At 36.2% G+C, this 22,015-nt stretch overlaps 2 protein-coding genes and 1 long non-coding RNA gene across 3 annotated transcripts; all 3 read left to right on the plus strand.

Moving 5' to 3' along the window:
• The first annotated feature begins 3,089 nt into the window (after positions 1–3,089).
• LOC147867855 (uncharacterized) lies at positions 3,090–15,289 on the plus strand. The gene is made up of 19 exons (XM_087315717.1): positions 3,090–3,434; positions 7,636–7,739; positions 7,822–7,908; positions 7,999–8,074; positions 8,761–8,835; positions 8,927–8,980; positions 9,538–9,597; positions 9,772–9,888; positions 9,992–10,086; positions 10,192–10,388; positions 10,621–10,718; positions 10,808–10,911; positions 10,992–11,157; positions 11,288–11,410; positions 11,544–11,626; positions 13,048–13,192; positions 13,261–13,290; positions 13,387–13,457; positions 13,995–15,289. Exons 1-19 carry the CDS (start codon positions 3,396–3,398, stop codon positions 15,010–15,012), a joined length of 2,742 nt encoding a protein of 913 aa, XP_087171843.1. The 5' UTR covers positions 3,090–3,395; the 3' UTR covers positions 15,013–15,289.
• On the plus strand, positions 11,634–12,703 carry LOC147867856 (uncharacterized). Its single transcript, XR_015529381.1, has 2 exons — positions 11,634–12,370; positions 12,418–12,703. It is a non-coding gene; the product is annotated as an uncharacterized LOC147867856 (long non-coding RNA).
• Positions 15,290–17,875: 2,586 nt separating the features above from the next.
• LOC147867857 (uncharacterized) lies at positions 17,876–20,951 on the plus strand. The gene is made up of 10 exons (XM_087315720.1): positions 17,876–17,916; positions 17,995–18,371; positions 18,823–18,860; positions 18,978–19,086; positions 19,223–19,246; positions 19,541–19,609; positions 19,794–19,862; positions 19,954–20,026; positions 20,214–20,603; positions 20,661–20,951. The coding sequence occupies exons 2-10, from the start codon at positions 18,240–18,242 to the stop codon at positions 20,840–20,842; spliced, it is 1,086 nt and encodes a 361-aa protein (XP_087171846.1). The 5' UTR covers positions 17,876–17,916; positions 17,995–18,239; the 3' UTR covers positions 20,843–20,951.
• The last annotated feature ends 1,064 nt before the right edge of the window (positions 20,952–22,015 follow it).

Here is a 22,015-nt window from a genome sequence, read left to right on the forward strand (position 1 = left end):
TGCCTCAAGAACCTCTTATCTCTTGTTTAAGTGTCACAAAATTGGTTTCAAGGAATGGACACTTTCATAGAGATACTTGTATATGATTTATTGCAATAAAACTCATAGTTACGAGAAATATTGTAGGGTTCTCGTAAAGACTAAGAAGAAATAGAGTTCAAACCATCTATTGGTTCATATTGAGAGACTAATGAGTTGAACATTCCATGCTATGATTAGGTTCATCCTGTCCAACATGTATTCTATGTTCGAATAGGGGAAAAAGCCCCTTAAAAAAACTAGATTGAGAAGGAAGGAAAATTTTATCATAGAAAATAATAACAATAGTTGCAAATTTGTGCCAAATTTGGTGTTGAATCAAATTGGTTTGATCGATCGAGATATTATATATGTATATTACTCTTAATCTTATACATGCTTGTCAACTAGTTGTGATGCATGTTTGCCAATTGATGATAATGCAACATAGCCATAACACAATTTGCTACAATGACCACAACTTAGAGTATCACGATAATGATATTCTAATGCATGAGATACAGAAATGTTGTACATGATATTGTATGTATTATTGTGAATAGTGAGATCACCATCTCCAATATTGTTGACCAAATATTGTATATAGTATATTGGTAAATTCGATTGTTATGTCAATGATAGCAATATCGTCACTACTTACCTTGTAGTTGTGCAAAATTCTATTGGGTCCTTAGGGATCATGTCAATTGTTTATTGACTTAACTCTGGCCTCTTTTTTTTTATCCCTTCAAAAAACTACATATGGCCATTCTTGGCTATATGCATATCAATGTGGCCTCGCATATTTTAGCAAAGACATTAAAGCAATCGTATTAACATTGTAGTGTTTCTCATTTGCAAGTATGTTTTGTCACAAAAGAAAATAGACTTCGTAGCAAACAACCCTACTTTTTTTTTCTTCCAAAGATATTGCATTAGTGTTAAGAACACCCTAAGGCTTTACATGAAGCATGTACATATAGGTAATGAACCCCGTGCTAAGTTTTGACTAACAACTTAAATAAATACTTTGGTCTAGAATAGAACCACTCCACCTTGTTAGAAATACGCCTATAAAGTGTTCCTTTGTCCCATATAGCATGAAATTCCAATCGTGGAAACTCTGATTGTTGCGTATTACCTTTTATGTTATCCAAAGAACCCCAGAGATTATGCACCATGTTCATCCAGATCCCAATTATTTGGGTATGTCTTTTGGTCACATTTTACCAAATTGTTTCAACATTGTAAACAATAACTCTCCTTCAAAAGGCAAAATAGCTCTCATACCGCCACAATAACATTGAAATGATAAACATAACCTAAATTTGATTCTTCTCCTCCCAAATCATCTACTTCATATTCATCATCACCATGCCTTAACTTCTTCTCTGTATATCATGCATAGGGGTTATATATTGACACACAAGGCTTCGTGTACAATAATCATGTTGGAATAGTTTGGTCCTCTAGAATATACTCAACACTTATATGAGTCACCAATAATTCAACCATGCAAAAATGTTGATATCATTTGTAAGCCAAACATTATGTTGGAAAACAAGATCATAGAACGATTAGAGCCACTTCTTTTCTACAACCAACATTGAACTTTTTTTGTGCAATAGTATATGTCGCACCTCCAAAGGTAATTCAACAAAACATCGAAGGGAGATCTGCGCGTTCGTGAATGTGCATGCATTTTTTGTATATACTATTGGGTATGATTGTTATCATTGTGTATTTCCTAAACCGATTTATAAGGGGTGGCGGGCAGTACACAAAGGGGATATTGAACCAAAAAGTGGGCCAAAACGTTGTAAGTCCTCCCTCCCCTCCCCTTTCATTATAGTTTCTCGCCCTCAAAAGATAGCATCTTGATGTTAGTTTGGAAATGAACTCGTGTTTTAAAAGATTTGATAGCTATTTTCATACAACCTTTAAGGATTGTTAAACATATTATGGCATTGACTTATTATTAACGTTGGACAATTGCAAGCCAGTTGGAGTGGTCAAGACTTATTTGTTCAATCCAACATCTTCCAATCATTTTATGAATAAGTAGGTTATGAAGTTAAAATATAATAACAAAAACAATATTTACAAGAGTCTCATTCAAGACCTATACAAATTTGGTTTCTTATTCATGACTTGAAATATAAAGTCATGAATTGAATCTTGTAAATCATATATGTATGCAATATGCCTCGACACTACAACATCGACATCAATGATTCAAATATTTAGTTGAATACGAATGGTTGCAAACACTATATTTCATCATAGGGACATTGTTTCAATTATGTGTTGACATGTCGAATATGATTAATCAATCATCCATTGGAGCTAGTCAAAGTCAGTTCAAGCAATCACCAATGGTATTTAGTTGGGCTCACTAGTACAAGGATGCAAAGTACTCGCTTGTGTTCCCTCAATGAAATAAACATCACAACTAGTCAATCTCGATTGGTCAACTCACAAATAACTACTCGAGCTCAGTTGATGACCCACCCAAAACTTGCTCCCACCTCAGTTGGTTGAGCGAAAATCAAACAAATTGGTCGATAGCACGTTAACTTTGCGGAATGCAAAACACTTAGTGAAGAAGTGGGACGAGCTCTCATTCGAACCGAATAACCGAGACCACAACAATGGATCGAGCTACAACCATAAGCATGGCAATGAAGTAGTGGGGTGGACCCGATGAATCGACCCACGAGAACTTGGCACAACAAAGATTCGGACCGATCCGATAGACATTATTGATCGAGGCTGCTCTTAGATTCATACTCTTAAGTGTGTAAAAGTTTAACCCCCACCCATGTTCAAAAGTTCCTCTCTCTGTCTCTCTCTCTCACACACATAAACACACACACACACACACACACACACACACACACACACACACACACACACACACACAGAGTGTATGTATGTATTTCTACACAGATTTCAACACACGATTGCCCTTTTTCTCTTTTCTTCACTAACAGAAGGCCGTAATCAGACCCTTTCTGTGTAGGAATCTCTCTACCTCTCTTTCCCTCTCTTCCTGCGGATCTACTCTCCCCTCCTATCTCCTTTGTACATCATCTCTCTACCTCTCTCTGTTTCTGCTGCTCTGCTTGTTTTAGGTTCTCTGTGAAAAAACCCTAGATCCTTGGCTTTTCCCCCACGGAGAACCCTAAATTTTGATAACCTCGTCCAAATAAGGAAAGCTCTCCTCCTGTGTGATAGTTCGGGGAGATCCTTTTAAGTTTTCGGAAGACTGCAGAAGGTTATAGAAGATTCCAAAGATTCCAGAAGGGTTGTTGAAGCGAGGAGAGTCTGAAATTTAGGAATTCCATCTGTTTACTTGAAAACTGTATTTTGTCAAGATGTTCTGGCACATGGCTGGTTTGTCCGCAACCTCCCCTGTAAGTTATTCCTCTGTTCTTTTTTTTACTTTGAAATTGTTTTATATCTTTCTAATTGCTTTTATGAATATGATGTTTATCATGTAACAGAGATTGTTTTGGTCATGTGATGAGATTTTTTTTGGGTCATGTAAAGATATTATTTGGGTTATTTCTATCTAATGATTTTTTCTTGGAAATGGGCACATTTTTCTGGTGATTTAAAGAGCGCACTTTGAAGAGAATATCGGTCATTCAAAGAAATTTTCTGGTCATATAAAAAGATTTTTTTGGTTATTTTGTAACACTTTTTGGGCTATCATCTAAATATATTTTTTAATTGTCCTTTAAAAAGACGAGTTTGGTCCCATAAATAAATTTGACATCCGAATTGGATGTGAATATTGTGGAAGGCATAGTTGTTTTATTCTTTTAGTTCTACACATCAGCTTCATTATCATTCTAAGAAGTAAAAGGGCTCATATACCAAAGGAGGATATTCAGTTTAATGATTTAAAGCACCTACCAATATATTTATGGTAAATTCGAAATAAGTTAATGGTGATTCTTAATTTTCTTCACTAAGGCTATGGAAATAGGTTTATATATATGTGTGTGTGTGTTGGTATATATCTATGTATCAATAGATATATGCTGATAGATACATATTGTAAGGAAAATTATTAAATACTAAGTTTTTAATTTTGTGATCAATTAAAAACTCCATTTTCTAATTAGCTGTTTCAGAGGTTAAATTAATCATGTGCTCTATGCTACTAATGAGTTTTCTTAATCATGTAAGTTTCACGTGATCACAAGTCTATACTTTATCAGTCGTATGTAGGTAACTTTGAAAATAAGCAAGTGTGTTTTTTAAAACTCTAACGCATAGTACGTAATATACTCGAATGCATTGGCAAACATTTTTTTTCATACGAATGCGTATGTAATCAAAACATTCTTATGTTTTTTTCACACTTTTTACCTTAACTTTCTTACCTTAAAATAAAATTTACCTTATAATAAATAATGAATACAAAAGTATGGTATTTACCATACTTTGAAGGTGTTTTCCATACTCGAATGAATTGAAACATTCTCGAATGCGAATGTACATATGGTTCATACTATGCTCTAACGCATATAAGAATACTTTTGTATCGATAGATTCTGGTATGTCTATATCTGGGCATATACCCTTGTTGAAATATACTTTAACATACTCTAGAATTGAAACGATAGGATTTCTGCACGTTTTTTTTGTTTGCTTATTCTGTTATTCACAATATGGTATTTTGGAGGTGCTTAGCTCTCACATACATCTGTTCTGATATTTTATTTATTATCTTATGACATTATTGTCATTGTTTTACCAGTGTGTCTATATTTCCATATGTATCCATTTAGTGACCACTGGAAGCTATTGTCACTGTCATGAAGGTCGTTTTGCTTTGGAATAACTCAAGAGTTCTCCAGAAATCTCAAAGAATTCTAGAATGTTCCAACATCCTTTGACTTTTCTAGAAGAAAACAAAAGTTAGTTGACATCACACCAGAAGACACACACTCATTAGTATTCATCATGCTTTATTCTGATTACACTACTGAAGATCTACCTGAAGCTAATTAGACATTCCCCTGTCCCCACCCACCCCTGTTTTTGGAGGGCATGACTGTTCTTCATACAGCTGTCATGCTCGCGAGGTTTGATTCTGGTTGAGTGTATTTTATGTGTAAATCTCATTTGTTTATACTGTTGGAACATCTAATGCGGAACCCAAACCTAGGCCTTTGTTCGTAGAGTCTCTTTCATTAGGGTTTGCATTTATCTGTAGATTTGTGTTCATCCCTCTACTCTTTCACTCTCTCTGAGGTGTGTTATGGACCACCTAATCTTGTTTCTGAGAAGGCTCTTCAAAAGTCTATGTTCTTCAGCATTTAATTTTACCATCGTTTTTGAAATGTCTATGTTGGGAGACTTAAATTATGGAGTATGGAAGTTGAAAAGGCCAAGACAGTTTGCAACTCCAACGATATGTTGAATTAGCTAATAAACAGTGACACCAAGGAAAATTCTGTGAGTGGGAGTAGAAAATTCGCAAGCATTTGGTTTTATGAACTTAGCTGACTTAGTAACATAAGAAGTTCAGACAGAAGAGTATGTTTATTCCTTTTGGAAATGGATCATTGAAATGCATGAAAATATGTTTGCACACATTTTAGTTTGGGATTCAGAGCTGGCAAACTTGTGATAGGTAAGTTCAACTCTCTGTGTGGAATCTCAAGGAAAATCTGAGAGAAGTGGAAGGATCTTGTAGCAGTGGGCATCTAAATTGCCACTAATAAAGCTATTTTAATAATTCCTGAGAAGTAAAATAGCCACTAGCTGCTTTTTAATTGATCGGTAACATCATCTCAATCCAGACCTCACTTGATACTAATGGTGTTTGTGCATGACCACGACATGAATGCTTGAGCTTACTTCTTTGAGGCTAAATGCCTTTAAATACTTCTGGGATTAGAAATTAATGTGCAAACTTTTAAGAATATCAAAGTGATCAAGTATTTCCCTGACTTGGGGATGGGGATGTTCACTCTCACAAAGTTCTCAAAGATCAAGGGAATTCTCATAATATTACCGTTCTTGTCTTTGGCTCATCTAATTTTGGATTGACGTCTTCATAGCCAATGGGCTTAGCTCGTCTGCTCTAAGTTTCATGAAATCCATTGCAAAAGGCCTACAAGCATGCCTTTCTGTAAATCTCTTGTACAACTTGTCACTGGATCTTCTACCAACTTGCTGTATACTGTGGTATTTTAGGATGGTGTGATTTGGATTAGGAAGGGGTACCCTGACACCTTTCAATCCACTAACTACAAGAGGGGTGTGTCTCTGCTGGGTCTGTGTTGGGAACCTGTTCTCTGAAATAGACCAACTTTTTTTTCCATAATATCTCCATCCTTTCTTTGTTGGTGGGAATGGGAAAGCTAAGACTCCCCCTCAGAGTGAGTAGAGTGTTCTTCTCACTTAATGATCCTGGTCTCAGTATTGTAGTTCGGGAGCCTTACCTGCAAGTCAGGTCATTAGCTCAGTTGGTAGAGCGTGCTCATGATGATTGATCTTTTGTGGGTGGGGTGTGAACAAAGGCTTTCATGCACAAGCCCATTGATGCCTGGCCTGAGGATATTTATTATCCAAGGAACTGCCTTGAACGATTAGTGGCAACCAATGGTTATGCTACTGTCAAGCTGAGTGCCCGGTTGCTTGTTTCACATAATGTGTAATGCTATTTCATGTTGACTTCTTTTGCTGATTTGTTGCGAGTTGATTGCTACTCACAGTGTGATACCAGAGCCGCCTCACTGTCACTGAGAAACTTGCTTTTCATTCCTGAACAAAGCATATTGAGTGGCAATACCATTATCTTCGTGAGGAAGCCTTTATTGGAGATTTACAGCCCATTTACTATCCATCTCTGGACATACACTCAGATGCCTTCACACCCAACTGAAGCCTTTCATTACAACTATTTTCTGTTGGATCCATCCAGGTGCTGAGAGCGGTGTTATGGGCATTTACCAGCCCAATTAGCTAAGTAAGGGTATTTACCAGCCCGATTAGCGAACTATTTTCTAACAAAGTACATGTGGGAAACGGAATTGGCTCCCTTTGCTCTTTGGAATTGTAATTATAAATCTTGAAAATATTTGGGAATAAACTATTGCTGTTAATCAATACATTTGTTCTTTCATGTTATTTTCCACTTATATGCTGCATTTTCACAATATAACAGTGGTTTTTATTTGGTTCTGCTAATTCTCTCCTTTGCATTTATCTTTATCAACCTAGGTCAGCCATTTGATGCTTGTGCTTCAATATGCTACACAAAGCAATGCCATTTTTTGCAAATCCATAAATATAGTCATTGTCAAAGTATATATAGTATAGCTGCTTTTGATGAAGGAAAGACAATTTTAAGTGTTAAACCCAAATCACTTATTTTTAATATCTATAATATTTGCATTTCTCACCTCTCTTGGTCTCATAAATAAATAAATAAATAAACATATGCATATACATTGCTATATTAACTACTTGGGACAGACAATGTTTAAGCTTCTAAATTCAAACAATGTTTTTTTAATAGCTTCATATATTTTTCATCTCGCTCTTAATAAAATTGAATTGGATGAATGTTCTAATTATGCTTCGTGATGGCAGGTTGAGACTTTACTTGATAGGGATGACTTCACACTTGAAGAGCTTTTGGATGAGGACGAACTTATCCAAGAGTGTAAATCGCTAAATAACCGATTGATAAATTTGTAAGAATTTGGTATAGAGCAGTAGTATTTAGGAGTCGTTGTTCTGAGAAGATGCTCAGGGTCATCTCTTGACATTTTGCAGTCTTAGAGGGAAATCACAGGTTCAGCAGCTTCTGAAGTATGTTATCGAAGAACCACCAGAGGGAGCTGATAATAAAAGGGTTTTCAAGTAAGTGACATGTGTTAATTGAATATTTTCAACTGAAGCGAGGGTGTAACCCAGATTTCTAAATGTGGAAGAAAATGGTGATCTTTGCAGGTTTCCTTTCATTTCTTGTGAAATCTTCACTTGCGAAATCGAGATAATAATGAAAACATTGGTAGAAGATGAAGAGGTAATTTTGTATTGTACCGCATGTCTTGTTTCCATTCATCTACTGTATAGAAACAGCAATGCAGAGTCTGCATTTATTATGATAATGAACACAAAACTTTTAAATGTCTCGGTTATTATGACATGCCCTGTTTTTAGCTGTTCATCAATTTTACCCTCCATATGCTCTTTAAGACTCTCGTCATTGAAACTGAAAACTCGTCTAGAGGCTATTTTGAGAACTAACAGAGGCTCACCATGTCTGTTCTTTTATTGCTTATTTATAGATAAGAAGAATGGATCCAAAAATGCAATATCTATGCAAAATAAGCTTAGAGTAACAGTCATCCTTTCTTTGAAATTGAATTCAAATTGTTTTCTAGAATTTGTTAGTATTTCACCAACTGTGGTAGACAAATCTTTCCAGGAAAACGCAAAATGTCATTGTCCCAAGTAATTATGTTATAGATGTTTTATGATTAACATTTTTGGCTGGCCAATATAATTTCATATTTCATGCACTTTGCTTTACTTGAAATGGAAGAACAGCATTTATTTGAAATTGAACTTTAATTTTGCTGGCATATAATGTATCTACTGCATATCTCTCATCGTCTGTTTTAGTCTGACTATGTGGGCGAATTCACATGGTTGAGAAGCTCTATGGAAATATTTCTCACTAAGTGTAGGTTTGCCTTTTTTTTGCAGTTGATGTGCTTGCTGTTTTCGTTTGTAAATCCAGATCGACCACATGGCACTTTATTAGCTGGGTATTTCAGCAAGGTACATGTACATTTTATTTCATCAAGGACATGTCCTTTTATCCTTGTTGTTGCACTGCAAGTGTTTAAACATTATTATGAACCTAACACAGGTAGTGATCTGTCTTCTAATGAGAAAGCCAGTAGCGGTGTTGCGGTATTTACAGGTATATACACACGTTGATAATAACCTCAACTTGCATATGAGCATATGTATAAAGAAGTGATTAAGGTTTTTATCCATATTTCTGAGAAATATTTTCTTACTTTGCATATGTTCAGATACATTTATAGCTAGGTTTAATTATCACATTATGCTGTGGATGAGTATACTGTGTCACAATAAATATAACATTCTGATAATCTTCTTTACAGAACATTTCAGCTTGAGTCCTCTGTTTCTATTCCCTCTTAGATAATAGATATGCAGTGCTTTACATGGGAGTCCTCACTGTTAATTCTCATTCTTCGCCACTCTAGCACGTTTGTGCTGTAAATCTGATTTATTTGATCTTATGTATGGTGGAGATGGTATTACCGATTGACATAAAAAGTGATAATTTAACTTGCAGCTTCTCTGTGCTTGTGTTAGTTTAATCATGCTTTGTTCAGTATCCACCATTCTTCATGTAATATTATAAATTGCTTTTATATTGACGTTTTCCTTTAAATCTTTTTTTGATAAATCTATTTTGTCTCATTGGTGAGTTTATCCTTGTCACAGGCACACCAAGAAATTGTTAAGCAGCTGGTCGAATTGATTTCCATTACATCTATTATGGAGGTCAAGCTTTTTATTATCATATTTATTCAGTTTGCTACTTATTTAGAACCAGACAGAAAGAGTTAAAATATAATGCTACCAGGCTTAAACTATCGTAGATGTTTCGATGGCAGAATCGTAACTGTTATATCGAACAGGAAATCTCTTTACCAGAAACTGCTTGTTATTTTCCAGGTTCTTATAAGATTGATGGGAGCAGATGAGACAATTCATGCTGTCCATGACGATTCTCTTCATTGGTTAGCAGAAACGGACTTGCTTGAGATGCTTGTAGATAAACTTGGTCCTCATGTGAGTTGAAATGCTGTATCTCTACTTCAAAGATTGGGTCCAGTTTGAAATAATCTCTTGAAATTATAGTACCTGACTTTATTCATGTTCTTTGCTATATCAGAACTCGTCTGAGGCACATGCTAATGCTGCTGATGCTCTTTCAGCAGTCTCTCGCCTATCTCAGTCAGAACTGGCTGCAAAGCTCTCAAGCCCAAGGTATTTACCTATTCATGATTTGAATTTTTTTGATTATACTAATGAGTGACATTTCAGTATGTGTTTTGGACATGTTCCATTTATTAATATTTTATTGCTTTGTAGCTTCATTCAAAGACTATTTCATCAGGCGTTGGAAGCCACTGATTCCCGCTCTACCCTTGTCCATTCACTGACAGTATGTATTTCTTTGCTTGATCCAAAGAAGTATGTAGTGACTGGAATGGGAAGAGGGCAGCAGATACTAGATTCATTGGTAACTATTAACCCAGAGGTTATTGATGGCATGCTACAGAGATTAGGTCAGTGTTTTTTAATTTTATTGTTTGGTTAGTATTGATTTATATTATTTATCTTGTGATGTTGGTTTACAATATATGTAAGACTAACTAATACACTTGCCACTTAGAATGAAAGCTGGTATGTGAGTAGAGCTTTAAGAGTGTGCTTCTATGTTGCAACGTATTGTTGTTTTTACTCCATGTTTGCTCATGTCTGTGCTTTATTCAACTTGGATGAATCTCATGATAACAGGAGACTTGCTTAAGTTGCTTGACGTATCAGTGGATGAGACTGTCTTGCCTACTACTTATGGAAAACTACATCCACCCCTTGGTACCAATCGCTTAAAGGTATCCATATGCCTAACTAGTGACTTGACATTTATAAGAATTACAGGTATAAGCATAGTTTTTCTTATTCTCCTTGGTCATTTTCACAGATAGTAGAGTTCCTAGCTATCCTGCTTCAAACCAACAATGAGGAAGCCAGACAAGAGTTGATAAGATTGGATGCAATCAAACTCGTTGTCAAATTATTTTTCGAGTAAGTATATTTTGCTCGTGGGTATAACTCTTCTGTATTTCATATTCACTGTTTATAAATTAATTTGTGGTTCTGTGCAGTTATCCATTCAATAATCTCCTTCATCACCAAGCGGAAAATATTTTTATATCATGTTTTGAAAGTAATAGCAAGATGCTTAGAGACCACCTCTTGCAAGATTGTAATTTTGTTGCAAGGATCTTGGAAGCTGATGAAAATCCATATGTGCTAAACACAGATGGCAAGGTACACAACCAGAAGCCATTTACTTATCTTGCTTTTTATTGGAGAAGTTTGTTTCTCTTGGCTCAGTATGCTTGTGTAAACTGTGATTTGGCACATTATTTTTGTTTGTTTGTTACTGTTATTGTTACAGCCTACAGTACCAGCATCTGGTAGAGCTCCTCCGAAAATAGGAAATCTGGGACATCTAACAAGACTAGCAAATCGGCTAATACAAGCTGCAAATAATAACCCGGACATAAAGGATCACCTGGAGGTTCCTTGAAATTGATTGTCTTTTGTTTCCTATTCATTGGTCATGCATATAAGGCTTGCAATTTGGTCAGAAGCTTCTCCATTGCTCTTTTAATAGGTATCATTAATGGTGCTGACTTTTTGAATGATTTCAGGGAAATTCCAAATGGGTTGAATGGCAAGCCAATGTTTTGCAAAATCGGAATTCAATTGAAAATGTCTCTTACTGGGCATGCGGGTAAGCAGTTTTTATGCGTGTCTGAAGTCATCAGCAGAAAATTATTTATTTTTAAATTTAATTGAAGTAAGCCTTGTAGATAGTGTATGCAATTTGTAGCTCCAAACTTTGATTTGATGGAGCTCAGTATATGTGAGCTATATTATAATGCATATATATCAACTTACTGAAATGCGAAACCAATAAGGGTATTTTAAAAGCTGTTGGAGTGCACACATAATTGATTCTCTGGATTCAATTGGAACTGCGAAGAGTTTATCTCTGGTTTTAATTTGTTTGCATGATAGATGATCTAAAACATGCATGATAGATGATCTTCTTTAAGGACATCCATAGGCCCATACATGAGCTAGCATTATAATATATATTCTGGGAGTAATATGGTGTCAATAATGAACAGTCATACGACATGCCATACCATTTCCATTTCTTAGTATATCAGTAGCCAATGGCAATAATGTATGAGCAAAACACATGCCTCTCAGAAGGCATAAATATTTGGCACACTTGGCTCAGCCCAGAGCACAATGCATCAGACCATATTGTCAACCTCAGGTGACAAAAAGGGGATGTAGCAGTTGTAACGTGCATCTTGATTCTGCAATATAATCTTGATTTTGTATGGTGCTGGGAAATCTTCTACTCACATATGCCATAGCATTTCCATTTCTTAGCACACCTGTAGATAATGGTAATAATGTATGAGAAAAACACCCATGACTCTGAAAATGGGATAACCTAGGTGTATAAGTTTGGGTGTAAATTTTTGGCACAATTGTTTCAGTTCTGAGCACAATTCGTCAGACCATATCCTCAACCTCAGGTGAGGAAAGGAGAATGTAGGGTTGTAATGTGCATCTTTATTCTGCAATATAATCTTGATTTTGTGTGGATGCTGGGGAATCTTCTACTAGCAGACCTGGACTAAATATGGGAAATTATTCTGGTACTTATAAAAAGTAGTGTGTGGAACTGAATCAGCTTCTTGTGCTCTTTGGATTGTAATTATTGAATATTGGGAATTATCAGAAAACAGCTATTGCCTTTGATCAATACATTGTGTTCTTTCATGCTACAGTCCAATTGTATGCTACATTTTCACTATAGAATAGTATATATACTTGATTTTGTGAATAGTATATGCTGGTAGCATTGAGCCTTTAAATACGCACTCATACTCCCGTTTACATTTCTTCATTTCCCTAGTTAAAGTGTGATTCAAGCATCTTCACCTACAAAGATGCTGGATGCTGGTAACATTGAGCCTTTAAATACACAGTCGTATTTAAGGTGTAGGATCTGGTGACAAGTGATTTTTCTGATTTGATTTCTCTAATGATTTCAAATTTTAAATCTAAAAAATATTCATGTATCATACAACTTTGGCCAAACCCCTAAACAATGGTACTTTCTTGCTATAGCCGTCCAAGTACTGTGAGAGACCGGGCTGGCGACAGTGATGATGATGATTTTAAAGATAGAGATTATGATATACATACAATGGCGTCCAATCTCACACATGAAGTTTTTAGATACGGAATGTTTGACAATGAAGATGGTGACGAGGTAAATGAGTAATACAAACTGTTGGCACCTTGATAATCTGCTAATTATTTACCCATTTATTTTTGCAGGGTGTTGGTATAACTGAAAGAGATGAAGATGTAAGGATCTTGTTTTTTTTTTCACCTCTTTGGGCAGTGAGGCTGCTTGTATTTCTTAAGGAAATTGTGTTATATATGATATTGTTAACCATGCAGGATGTATTTTTTGATGATGAGTCGGCCGAGGGAGTAATGTCCTCATTGAGGCTTGGAGAAGAGCATGACAGGTTAGTGTTCCTAGTATCTGATGTAAACTCCTTTTTGACCACTATAAGCATCTTGTTTACCATCTCAAATAACATAATCTGTTTCTCATGGTGTTTGCATGTGTATGTGGAGGGCATTCAAATGACTCCATATTTTTGTTTCAGTGGGTGACTAACATACATGTGCTTGGGCATGCGTGCTTGTGTTGATTGATACAGACTACAGTTATGCACTCAATGTTTGCATACGCTAAGACCTTTGCAGGCCGCATTTTGAAAAGTCTAGATAGGTCTATATATGAAGGGTCATGTATTAGCTGCTGATTTGGGGAGACAATGAAGTTGCCTCATATCTCATTCACTAGGATGCATATGGAAACTGTTCAATTAGGTACAACACTCATTTCATGAAATATATTGATTTGGGTTGCGTCATGTGCAGTTGGCCCCAAATTTTTTATATCCTTCATGTTCAAATGCTAAAATATGAGGTTTCATGAAATAATTTAGACCAGTTTCAAATGTTTCTTGAAGCTTACTAATGCCAATGTCTTGCAGGGGTGGGTCGAAAGACAGCTTTTTATCGGGGTCAAACTGGTTTAGTCAGTCTTTTCTAGCACATCGTTTTGAAGAAAACCAAGGAACTGATGGAACTTCTCCTAATAGCAGTAGTAGTGACGATGATGTAGTTGTGGGAGAAGAAGAAGATGTAGCTGATACAGCAACATCTTCTGATGCGACTAGTTCTGAAGCTGGAGTTTTGCAGACAGTGGTCTCATCGGATATGGTGAAACTAAGTGTTTCAGATAAATTACCATTTTTCAATGATGAAAATATGAACACAGATTCATATTTATTGAGGCCACTCGATTGGGCGAGTTGGAAAGAGCCTTCCATGTTGGAAGGAACATCCGGAAGGGTGCTGTTTACTGACAATAATCCCTTCAAAGATGAGGAATCGAGCTCAGCACTAGTGCCTTTATCTGACGAACCTAGTGAATGTGAAGAGCAATTTAAAGAAGTTGATGGTGCAAGTGTAGTTCACAATCCAATTATGTGTGATGAGAAGGAAATCGAAGGTCGCGAAGCATCTATTCTACCAAAAAGCAATCGAGTTGAATGTGGTGAAATTCAGGATGTAGCAAATGCGGAAACTGAGGATGCAACAAACACTGAGATTGAGGATGACGCAAATGCCAAGACTAAGGATGCAACAGATGATGCTGAGACTAAGGACGCAACAAATGATACCGAGATTAAGGATGGCAGTGATGATGCCCAGATTAAGGATGTGAATAATGATGCTAAGATTAAGGATGTGAACGATGATGCCCAGATTAAGGATGTGAATAATGATGCTAAGATTAAGGATGTGAACGATGATGCCCAGATTAAGGATGCAACAAACACCCCTCCAGAAGTTGCTGTTGGTGAGGCTGAGTTGATTCATCAAGTGAAGAATTTATCGAAAAACGAACTCGATCCTCGAGCAAACACTGGAGATCTAGATTTCAACGATGTCAATTACTGGCGTAGCGACTACAATTCATCTGTAACTGAAGTAGAATCGTCATGAGTAGGAATTCACTAACTCTACGTCAAAGTTCAAACATGCGTGTTTTAACTAGTACTACTTTCTTATGCTCTTCATTCATCATGGGGCCCTCTTAACGTAATGGACCAGAATCTTGTGAGTGCCCTTTTGTATCATAGTTTCCTCTTTTAATTTTATTCATTTCTGAGGACATCCCTCACAATGCTTTTATAATGAGGGAGCTGATGTATTAGTCACAGATTTGCACCTCGCAGTTGCAAACAAATTTTCTCCAAAATTTAATTTTTGCTTTTCCCTTGAGGATGCAAAGCAGGTCAGTGTTTGAATTAGAACTATGGATTCTTGAAGCTGGATCTGGTGACATCTTTGAAAATGTTGGTCATGTTAATCCCATTGTTTGTGATAATCATTTGGCTTGTAATATTGTCCTAATATAGTGCACACTAAGTTAACAACCAATTGTTGCATACCAATGTTATCAGAGCATGCAACATGCTGTCCTTTCGAATGTTACCGCTTCAGTTTTTGGTTGTTTCCTATAATGATGGTGCGTTTTCTTATGGTTTGTGTTTGTCTGTAAGGCTCCTTTGGGCTTTGCTTGGACAATCTACCGAGCATTCCAAGATAAAATTTAAAGATTTCCTTCTTGTCTGAATTGGAGTGCACAGTGAAGATACAATAATTGAATATCCTTGCATCTAAATATTGACACGCATATCGACTTTTGTTTGATGGTGATGAATATTCCGTTCCATTAGTAAAAAACTGGAATGCTAATGTGGAACAGTCTCCATTAGAGTCTATAATAAACTAAAAGCTTGAGCAGATGTAACGATTTTCCTCTTCGATATTGAGGGTAGGGAAATAGTCTTAAAAGTGTCATTAAAAAAACTAGATTGTCTTCCCTCGTAACCAAATTACACTAGGATTGAAAGTACATGAAAATCCATGCTGCCAAAGAAGATTTTGTTGTTGATCTATAACATGTGTTGATCTGCAGCTACGTATTATCTAAAGATTTAAGCACAGCGTTAGGATTCTTTGGGTAAGCAAAGTTGTTCTAACACACCAAATTTGCAAGGATTTGTGTACTGAGCAGAAAGTGAGTTGCCTACCATGAATGAAAATGTCAATAATCTCATCTAGCAAAAACATAAACCCCTTTGAATGCCCAATGTCTTCTATTAAAACATTAGTTATTTGGTCCACTAGTTTCATTAATTTATGCCAAACTATGACTACAAGTATATTGAGCCATTAATGTTTTGTAAGTGGCATTGACACTGAACTTTATGTGACATAATACTTGAGATTAGAGTGTCGTGATGCTCATTCTGATGTATACTAAAGTTGTCATATCCCTACTATGAATTTCACATGGGAGGTATTGATTATCTACTAAGTTGAACATGATGTTATTGGTGTGGTATTTTCGTCCATTACATTAGAATTTAGTTTGTGTTGCTTGTAGATCAACTACTAATTTGGTCTTCTTTGTTCACAACTATCCAATACCTTAAAAAGGACCATCATATTAGAAAGAATATAAGATAAACATGTTCTCCACTAGAAAGAATATAAGTATGTTCACCTTCTTCAATCAACACACGTGGGGGATGCACAATGCACAAACATACACTCTATGAAAGAGCACGTGCTTAGTATATGCACACTCTAGGAAAGAGCACATGTGCACTATAACAAAGAGAGTGAGCATCTTCAAGCCCTATGATGTGTCTGTGGCGCTCAACTTCTTTGTTGGAGTGAGAATTGTTCATGAAAGTGGTTAAAATCTTTACATGAGAGGGAGGCCAAATGTGTTGCACTATGTCCCATAAGCATAAAATTGAAAGAGTGTAGGATAGGGCCATTCGTGTTTTGGTACTAATGTTCATTCATCTTAATTAACGTTATCCATGGATCATGCATTGTTCCTTCCTCTCATTGTTCAACGTAATGTATTTATATTGATCATAGATTCAGAGACATCACAAAAGCATGTTGTGCATATTTTAATTTGAAGAAAATGCTTTGGCCACCTTTTAATTTGATGAATGTGTTGCTAAATAATTGTGTGATAGAATGAAATGTTACAAGTATGAGTTAATATCTATGTGAAGACACATACAGGCAACTTAGATGACTCCTCCATGAACCTTTTCAACCCTTATACGCTGCTACTACAAGTGTTGCTAAAGTTTGTGGACAACATGCACATCAAATGATGAGAAAGGTGGCAAGCTCAGAGGAAAATCGAGGAATGTCGTAAGGACCATGGGGCATAAACAAAATGATACACAATCCAAGATATACCTAGGCGCCATGGAGAAGTTTACGGTGTTAGAGTCAAGATCTTGGTACCTTCAAGTCAGGATGGATATAGAGACCTTGAGATGGATGAGAAAGGGACAAGATCAATGGGATAGGAGGACTAACAACTAGTACGAGTTGTGATATATTGGCATGTGCACAACAAGTGTTAGGAGAAGAAGGTGGGTTACCGAGAGTTGGAGTTGGTTGGGGCCGGGCGTGTTACAAGCTCATGTGCAATAAATTGGTGACAGTCAGTATATATGGATGGGTAGGCAGGCGGACAACGGACGGAAAATCAATGTATTGTGAATGTCGGACATGAATCGAGAGCTTCGGGTGAGAGGCTCTCTAATAAATGGAAGGATTGAGGAGAAGCATTCATTTGGGGATGGTGTGAATGGAGGAGGCTCATCATCATCATCATCAGCATGTCCGCCCCGCCCAAGTGTGAAACCGTCCATCCAAAAAGACGTTATGTTTGCGTGAATCGTAGAAACAATTTGATTTTTATCTAAATTTTATTTCAAATTTTATTCTTTCTATTTTTTTCAAAACGAAATTCCTGAAATGAAGCGGGCCTGGGCTGATCGCTCGGATTCATCGCCAATTAGGGTTTCCCCCATCGCCTTACTGTCTTTTCTCAGATCGCATTTTCAGGGTTTCTAATCCGTTTAGCTTATCGGGTTTTAGGGTTCCAGAAGTGCACCTCCTGGTTTAGGGTTTCTTAGCCGCGCGAGTTAAGGCTCCTCTGCTCAGATTCGTCCCAATTGCCTCCTGCAAGATATCTGTGGTAAATAAGCGTTTCCCCGATCTGACGTTTCTTTCAGAATCACAATTTCTTGTGATTTAGAAATAATTTCAGTGATCTTAAGGATATCTTCACGGATTTCAGGGGATTAGAAGTTTTCTTCTGCACAGATTGTAGTGTAAGTTTGATGGGGAACGAAAACACTATCCGCAAGGCCCAGAGAGGTGGAACCAACAGAAAGAAGCTCTCGGAGATCACAAACACTCCATTGCGCTCACACGAGAATTTCGAGGTTTCCATCGAAGCTCAGCTACAAAAGGTAATTCGTATTTCTCAAATCGTCAAGGTTTCACCATCTTGATAAACGTGTAATTCTTTCGTTCCAGAGAATATTTCACACTTGCTTTCACTGATTATCTTTAGACCACGACAGCTATAATGACTTCGGAGCAGAAAATGTGCAGAATGAGGATGATTTCGAACTAAGTAGAGAATTCTGTCAGACTCTTTTATGAAGTTAACTTATATAGATATGTAGAACTCTTTCTATCCCAGGGACATTTTTGTGAATACTATCGTCATTTTTGGACTAGAAAACTCTTTCTTTCTATGAGCGTAGCTTATATACACTGCCTGGAGGCATAACCAAGGTTATGCTTGTGATATCAAATAGTTTTCCTTTCTTTACGTAAGGATCTATTAGACTACAGAAATCTTTATATTACGCAGTATGGCAACTTAATCGATATTTCGGTGTGATCATAATCCAGGATCTAGCTGCCTCGAGAAGACTGCTGCAAGAGAAAGAGTATGAATTTCCATTCTTTTCTCCATTTCTGCGCGTCTTTCTCTTCGAGTTTTTCTTGTTTCCATTTGTATTTCTGTTAGTTCCTTGAGGACCATTTTAATCTTAAAAATGTACCAGAGAATTGATTGCGGAAAACAAGCGTTATATGGAGAAACTGTTGATAAAGTACTGCCAAAAGACAAAGCAAAATGATGAAATCATTCTACATAATGCACAGCTATTCAAAGTCTGTATCACTCTCATCTATATTTATTTAGTGCAATAAATATCGATGAGAATCTGTATAAAATATTTTGAAACTTACACTTTGCATGCATTAACAAGCTACATTGTGATTTTGGTCGTTATTTTTGTTGATGCAGGACCTGATGCAGGCGCGTGATAAAGTAAGTACATATTTTTATGGCTCATATGCGATAGATATGGTCAATTCTTTTCATTGCATTTTAATCAATCATATGGATTCCTGTTGGTACATTTCAATAAGACTTCCCGGTTCTTATTAATGAATTTCTTCTGATGCATTCCTGAATATTTTTATCCATAGGTGAAGGTTCTACTGTGAATACTCAAATTTATGATAAATTACCTTCATGAATATACGAGTGATAAAAATTTGTCAATCCTTCATAGTTCATTTATAAAAAACAGTTGAATTAAACATGGCTTGCAATGTGTAGCTGAAAGTTCTTCAACACGAGAATACTCAGATGTCGGCAGTTCACAAGGCCTACAAGCTGGAAATGGAGGTTAGAAAGCTCATAGTTTTCCATTTCTTTTTGCTATTTGAACATAGTTCTGTGATAGTAAATGTTTTCTTGTGCAAGCATCCCCCAGGATGGTTTGAAGATTCTTTTCTTATAATCAGTTGATTTTGTTTTAGTACTTCTGTTGTTAGTAATCATATGAGATAGGGTACACTTTCCTAAACAGAAAAAACTTGCTGAGTCCATGGAACAATTAAATCATCACTCAGGTGCACAGTTGCGTACCCAGGGAGACGTATGTGATGTTATTTGAAGTGTTTTATATATAAAAAATCTTTTGGATTTGATCTGGTAAATGATATTTATGTCTATTTTTTGTTCCCAAGGTTGCATGTTTTGAAGGATCTCCTCATAGTGGACCAGATGATATAAAGGGAAACAAAACACTTGGCCCTCTATGTAAGTGATTTGCTTAATCCTGGTATTTAGTTAGATATTGTTGATTTTAGATCCTTTGAGAAGCACACTGCTATTTGATATCATTCAAACGGTTAGTCTTATCATTTATGCATATGTAGGATTTAGATCCTGTAGAACCACACGATCTCCATATGGTTCAAGAGATTTGATGTCTTATGTTTTCCAGGCAAGGATTTCTCAGCTGCCACGTGCAACAGCAATGTAAGGAAGAGAGAGAGTAAAAGTAGCCATCAACAGTCGATGAAAATGAAGATAAGGCCGGCCGAAGGACAATGTGTCAAAACCTCAAAGGAGTTTGTCTCCTCTCAAGATGGAAGTAAAGCAACCAGATCTGATGGACTGCGAAAACAAAGTGAAAATGTAGTTGGGCATGGTCGTGTTCTCTCAGTATCAGATGCGAAAATGCGTTCAAGAGATAAGATAACATCTGAAGGTCAAATGGGATCAGAACCTAAATTGATTTCAGAACATGAGACGTTGATTAAACTTAGTTCAAATGGTGACATGAGCTCAGACGATAAAATGATAACTAAACTGAGTTCAAATGGTCACATGAGTTCAGAAGATAAACTGATAACTGAACCGAGTTCAGAAGGTAAGATGAGTGTCATAGATGTTCAGCCAATAACATTGGGACAAAAAGCTAGAGACGAAACGGAGGAATTATTGCAGAGGTTTGACACACTGAATATTTCAATGAGAAGACAATCTGGAAGGCCCCAAAGGAGGGCTGTCAGCTCCATTGGTTCATATAGGGAGCCTCCATTGAACATAAAGATGAGAAGACCATTGTAAGTTAATGGGCATGATTTGCCAATATTTGTTACAACATTTCTTTAGCGTGTATAGCCAATTTTCATGTAGAGAACTTCCATTGAATACTAAGATGAGAAGACCTTTGTAATGACCATGATTTGCTTCAATATTTGCGTAACACCCATACTTTACCATTTTCATCTCCATCAGTTTATACACAGAAAGTCCTTTGAACTCTATAATGGAGGGCATAGTTTGTTTGCTACTGCTTTAGCATATGTTGCTATATACTACGAATGTATACTACTGTCAGACACTTCTCTAATGCCCGGTTTCTATTATGTGAATTCTATTTTGTAGTAATGGTTAAAGAGAAACAGCTAGAACCCCCTTGCCTCGTGCAACTAAAATTTGATGTTAATATCTCCAATTATGTAGAAATTTTACATTAAGATGGTAATCATTACAGAAATGTAAACGTCTGCATAAAATATTATTCTAATATTTTCCTATTAAAGATGGTAACCTATTATTCTGCTGTAGGAAGTCCACAAGAGCTGCCTAATAGTTCTAAAACAGAATAGATTATGAAGAGCCGTTCTCTGTAACTGCAAGGTTAAAACTATGTTGTCCGATGGAATACCAATATCTTGGAGCTTAAATGACATATAACAATCGACAACATTTCTTTTAAATTTTAAAATTTGTTTTTAAACAACCTTTTCATTTTTAGACCTTATTCTCACATTTTAGAAACATCATTCAAATTTAAAAAAATGTAAAATAATAAAATATTTTAAATTAAAAAAATTAAAAAATTAAAAAACTAAAATTTTACCTAAGTTGAAAACGAAACCACGGTTTAATGATTTAACGATTTGAAAAAAAACCGAACCGTTAAACTTTCTCAACGAAGGCATAGGCATACAGGTCGAGCAAAGATGCATTGAAACGAAGTGCTATTATTGTATTGAAGTACATAAATTCTTTATGCATCTTTATAGCTCCTTCAATTTGATCAACTCACATGAATTTCGTATGCATATTTATTGCTTAAATGATTTCTTCAATTTGATCAACTCATAGGTAAAAATATTTTTCTTCATGTACAGTAAGATTACATATCCAACACCAAATGTGTTATCTTTTAGATTTCTTTGCTTTTCTTCTTTAGAGAGGTCCAAACCTCAGATTGTACAATAGTAGTCCTCA

The sequence above is a fragment of the Azolla caroliniana genome, unplaced genomic scaffold, assembly GCF_043228905.1.
Source record: "Azolla caroliniana isolate FFs.n. ecotype wild unplaced genomic scaffold, voAzoCaro1.0.p SCAF_2, whole genome shotgun sequence".
NCBI classification, from domain to species: Eukaryota; Viridiplantae; Streptophyta; class Polypodiopsida; order Salviniales; family Salviniaceae; genus Azolla; species Azolla caroliniana.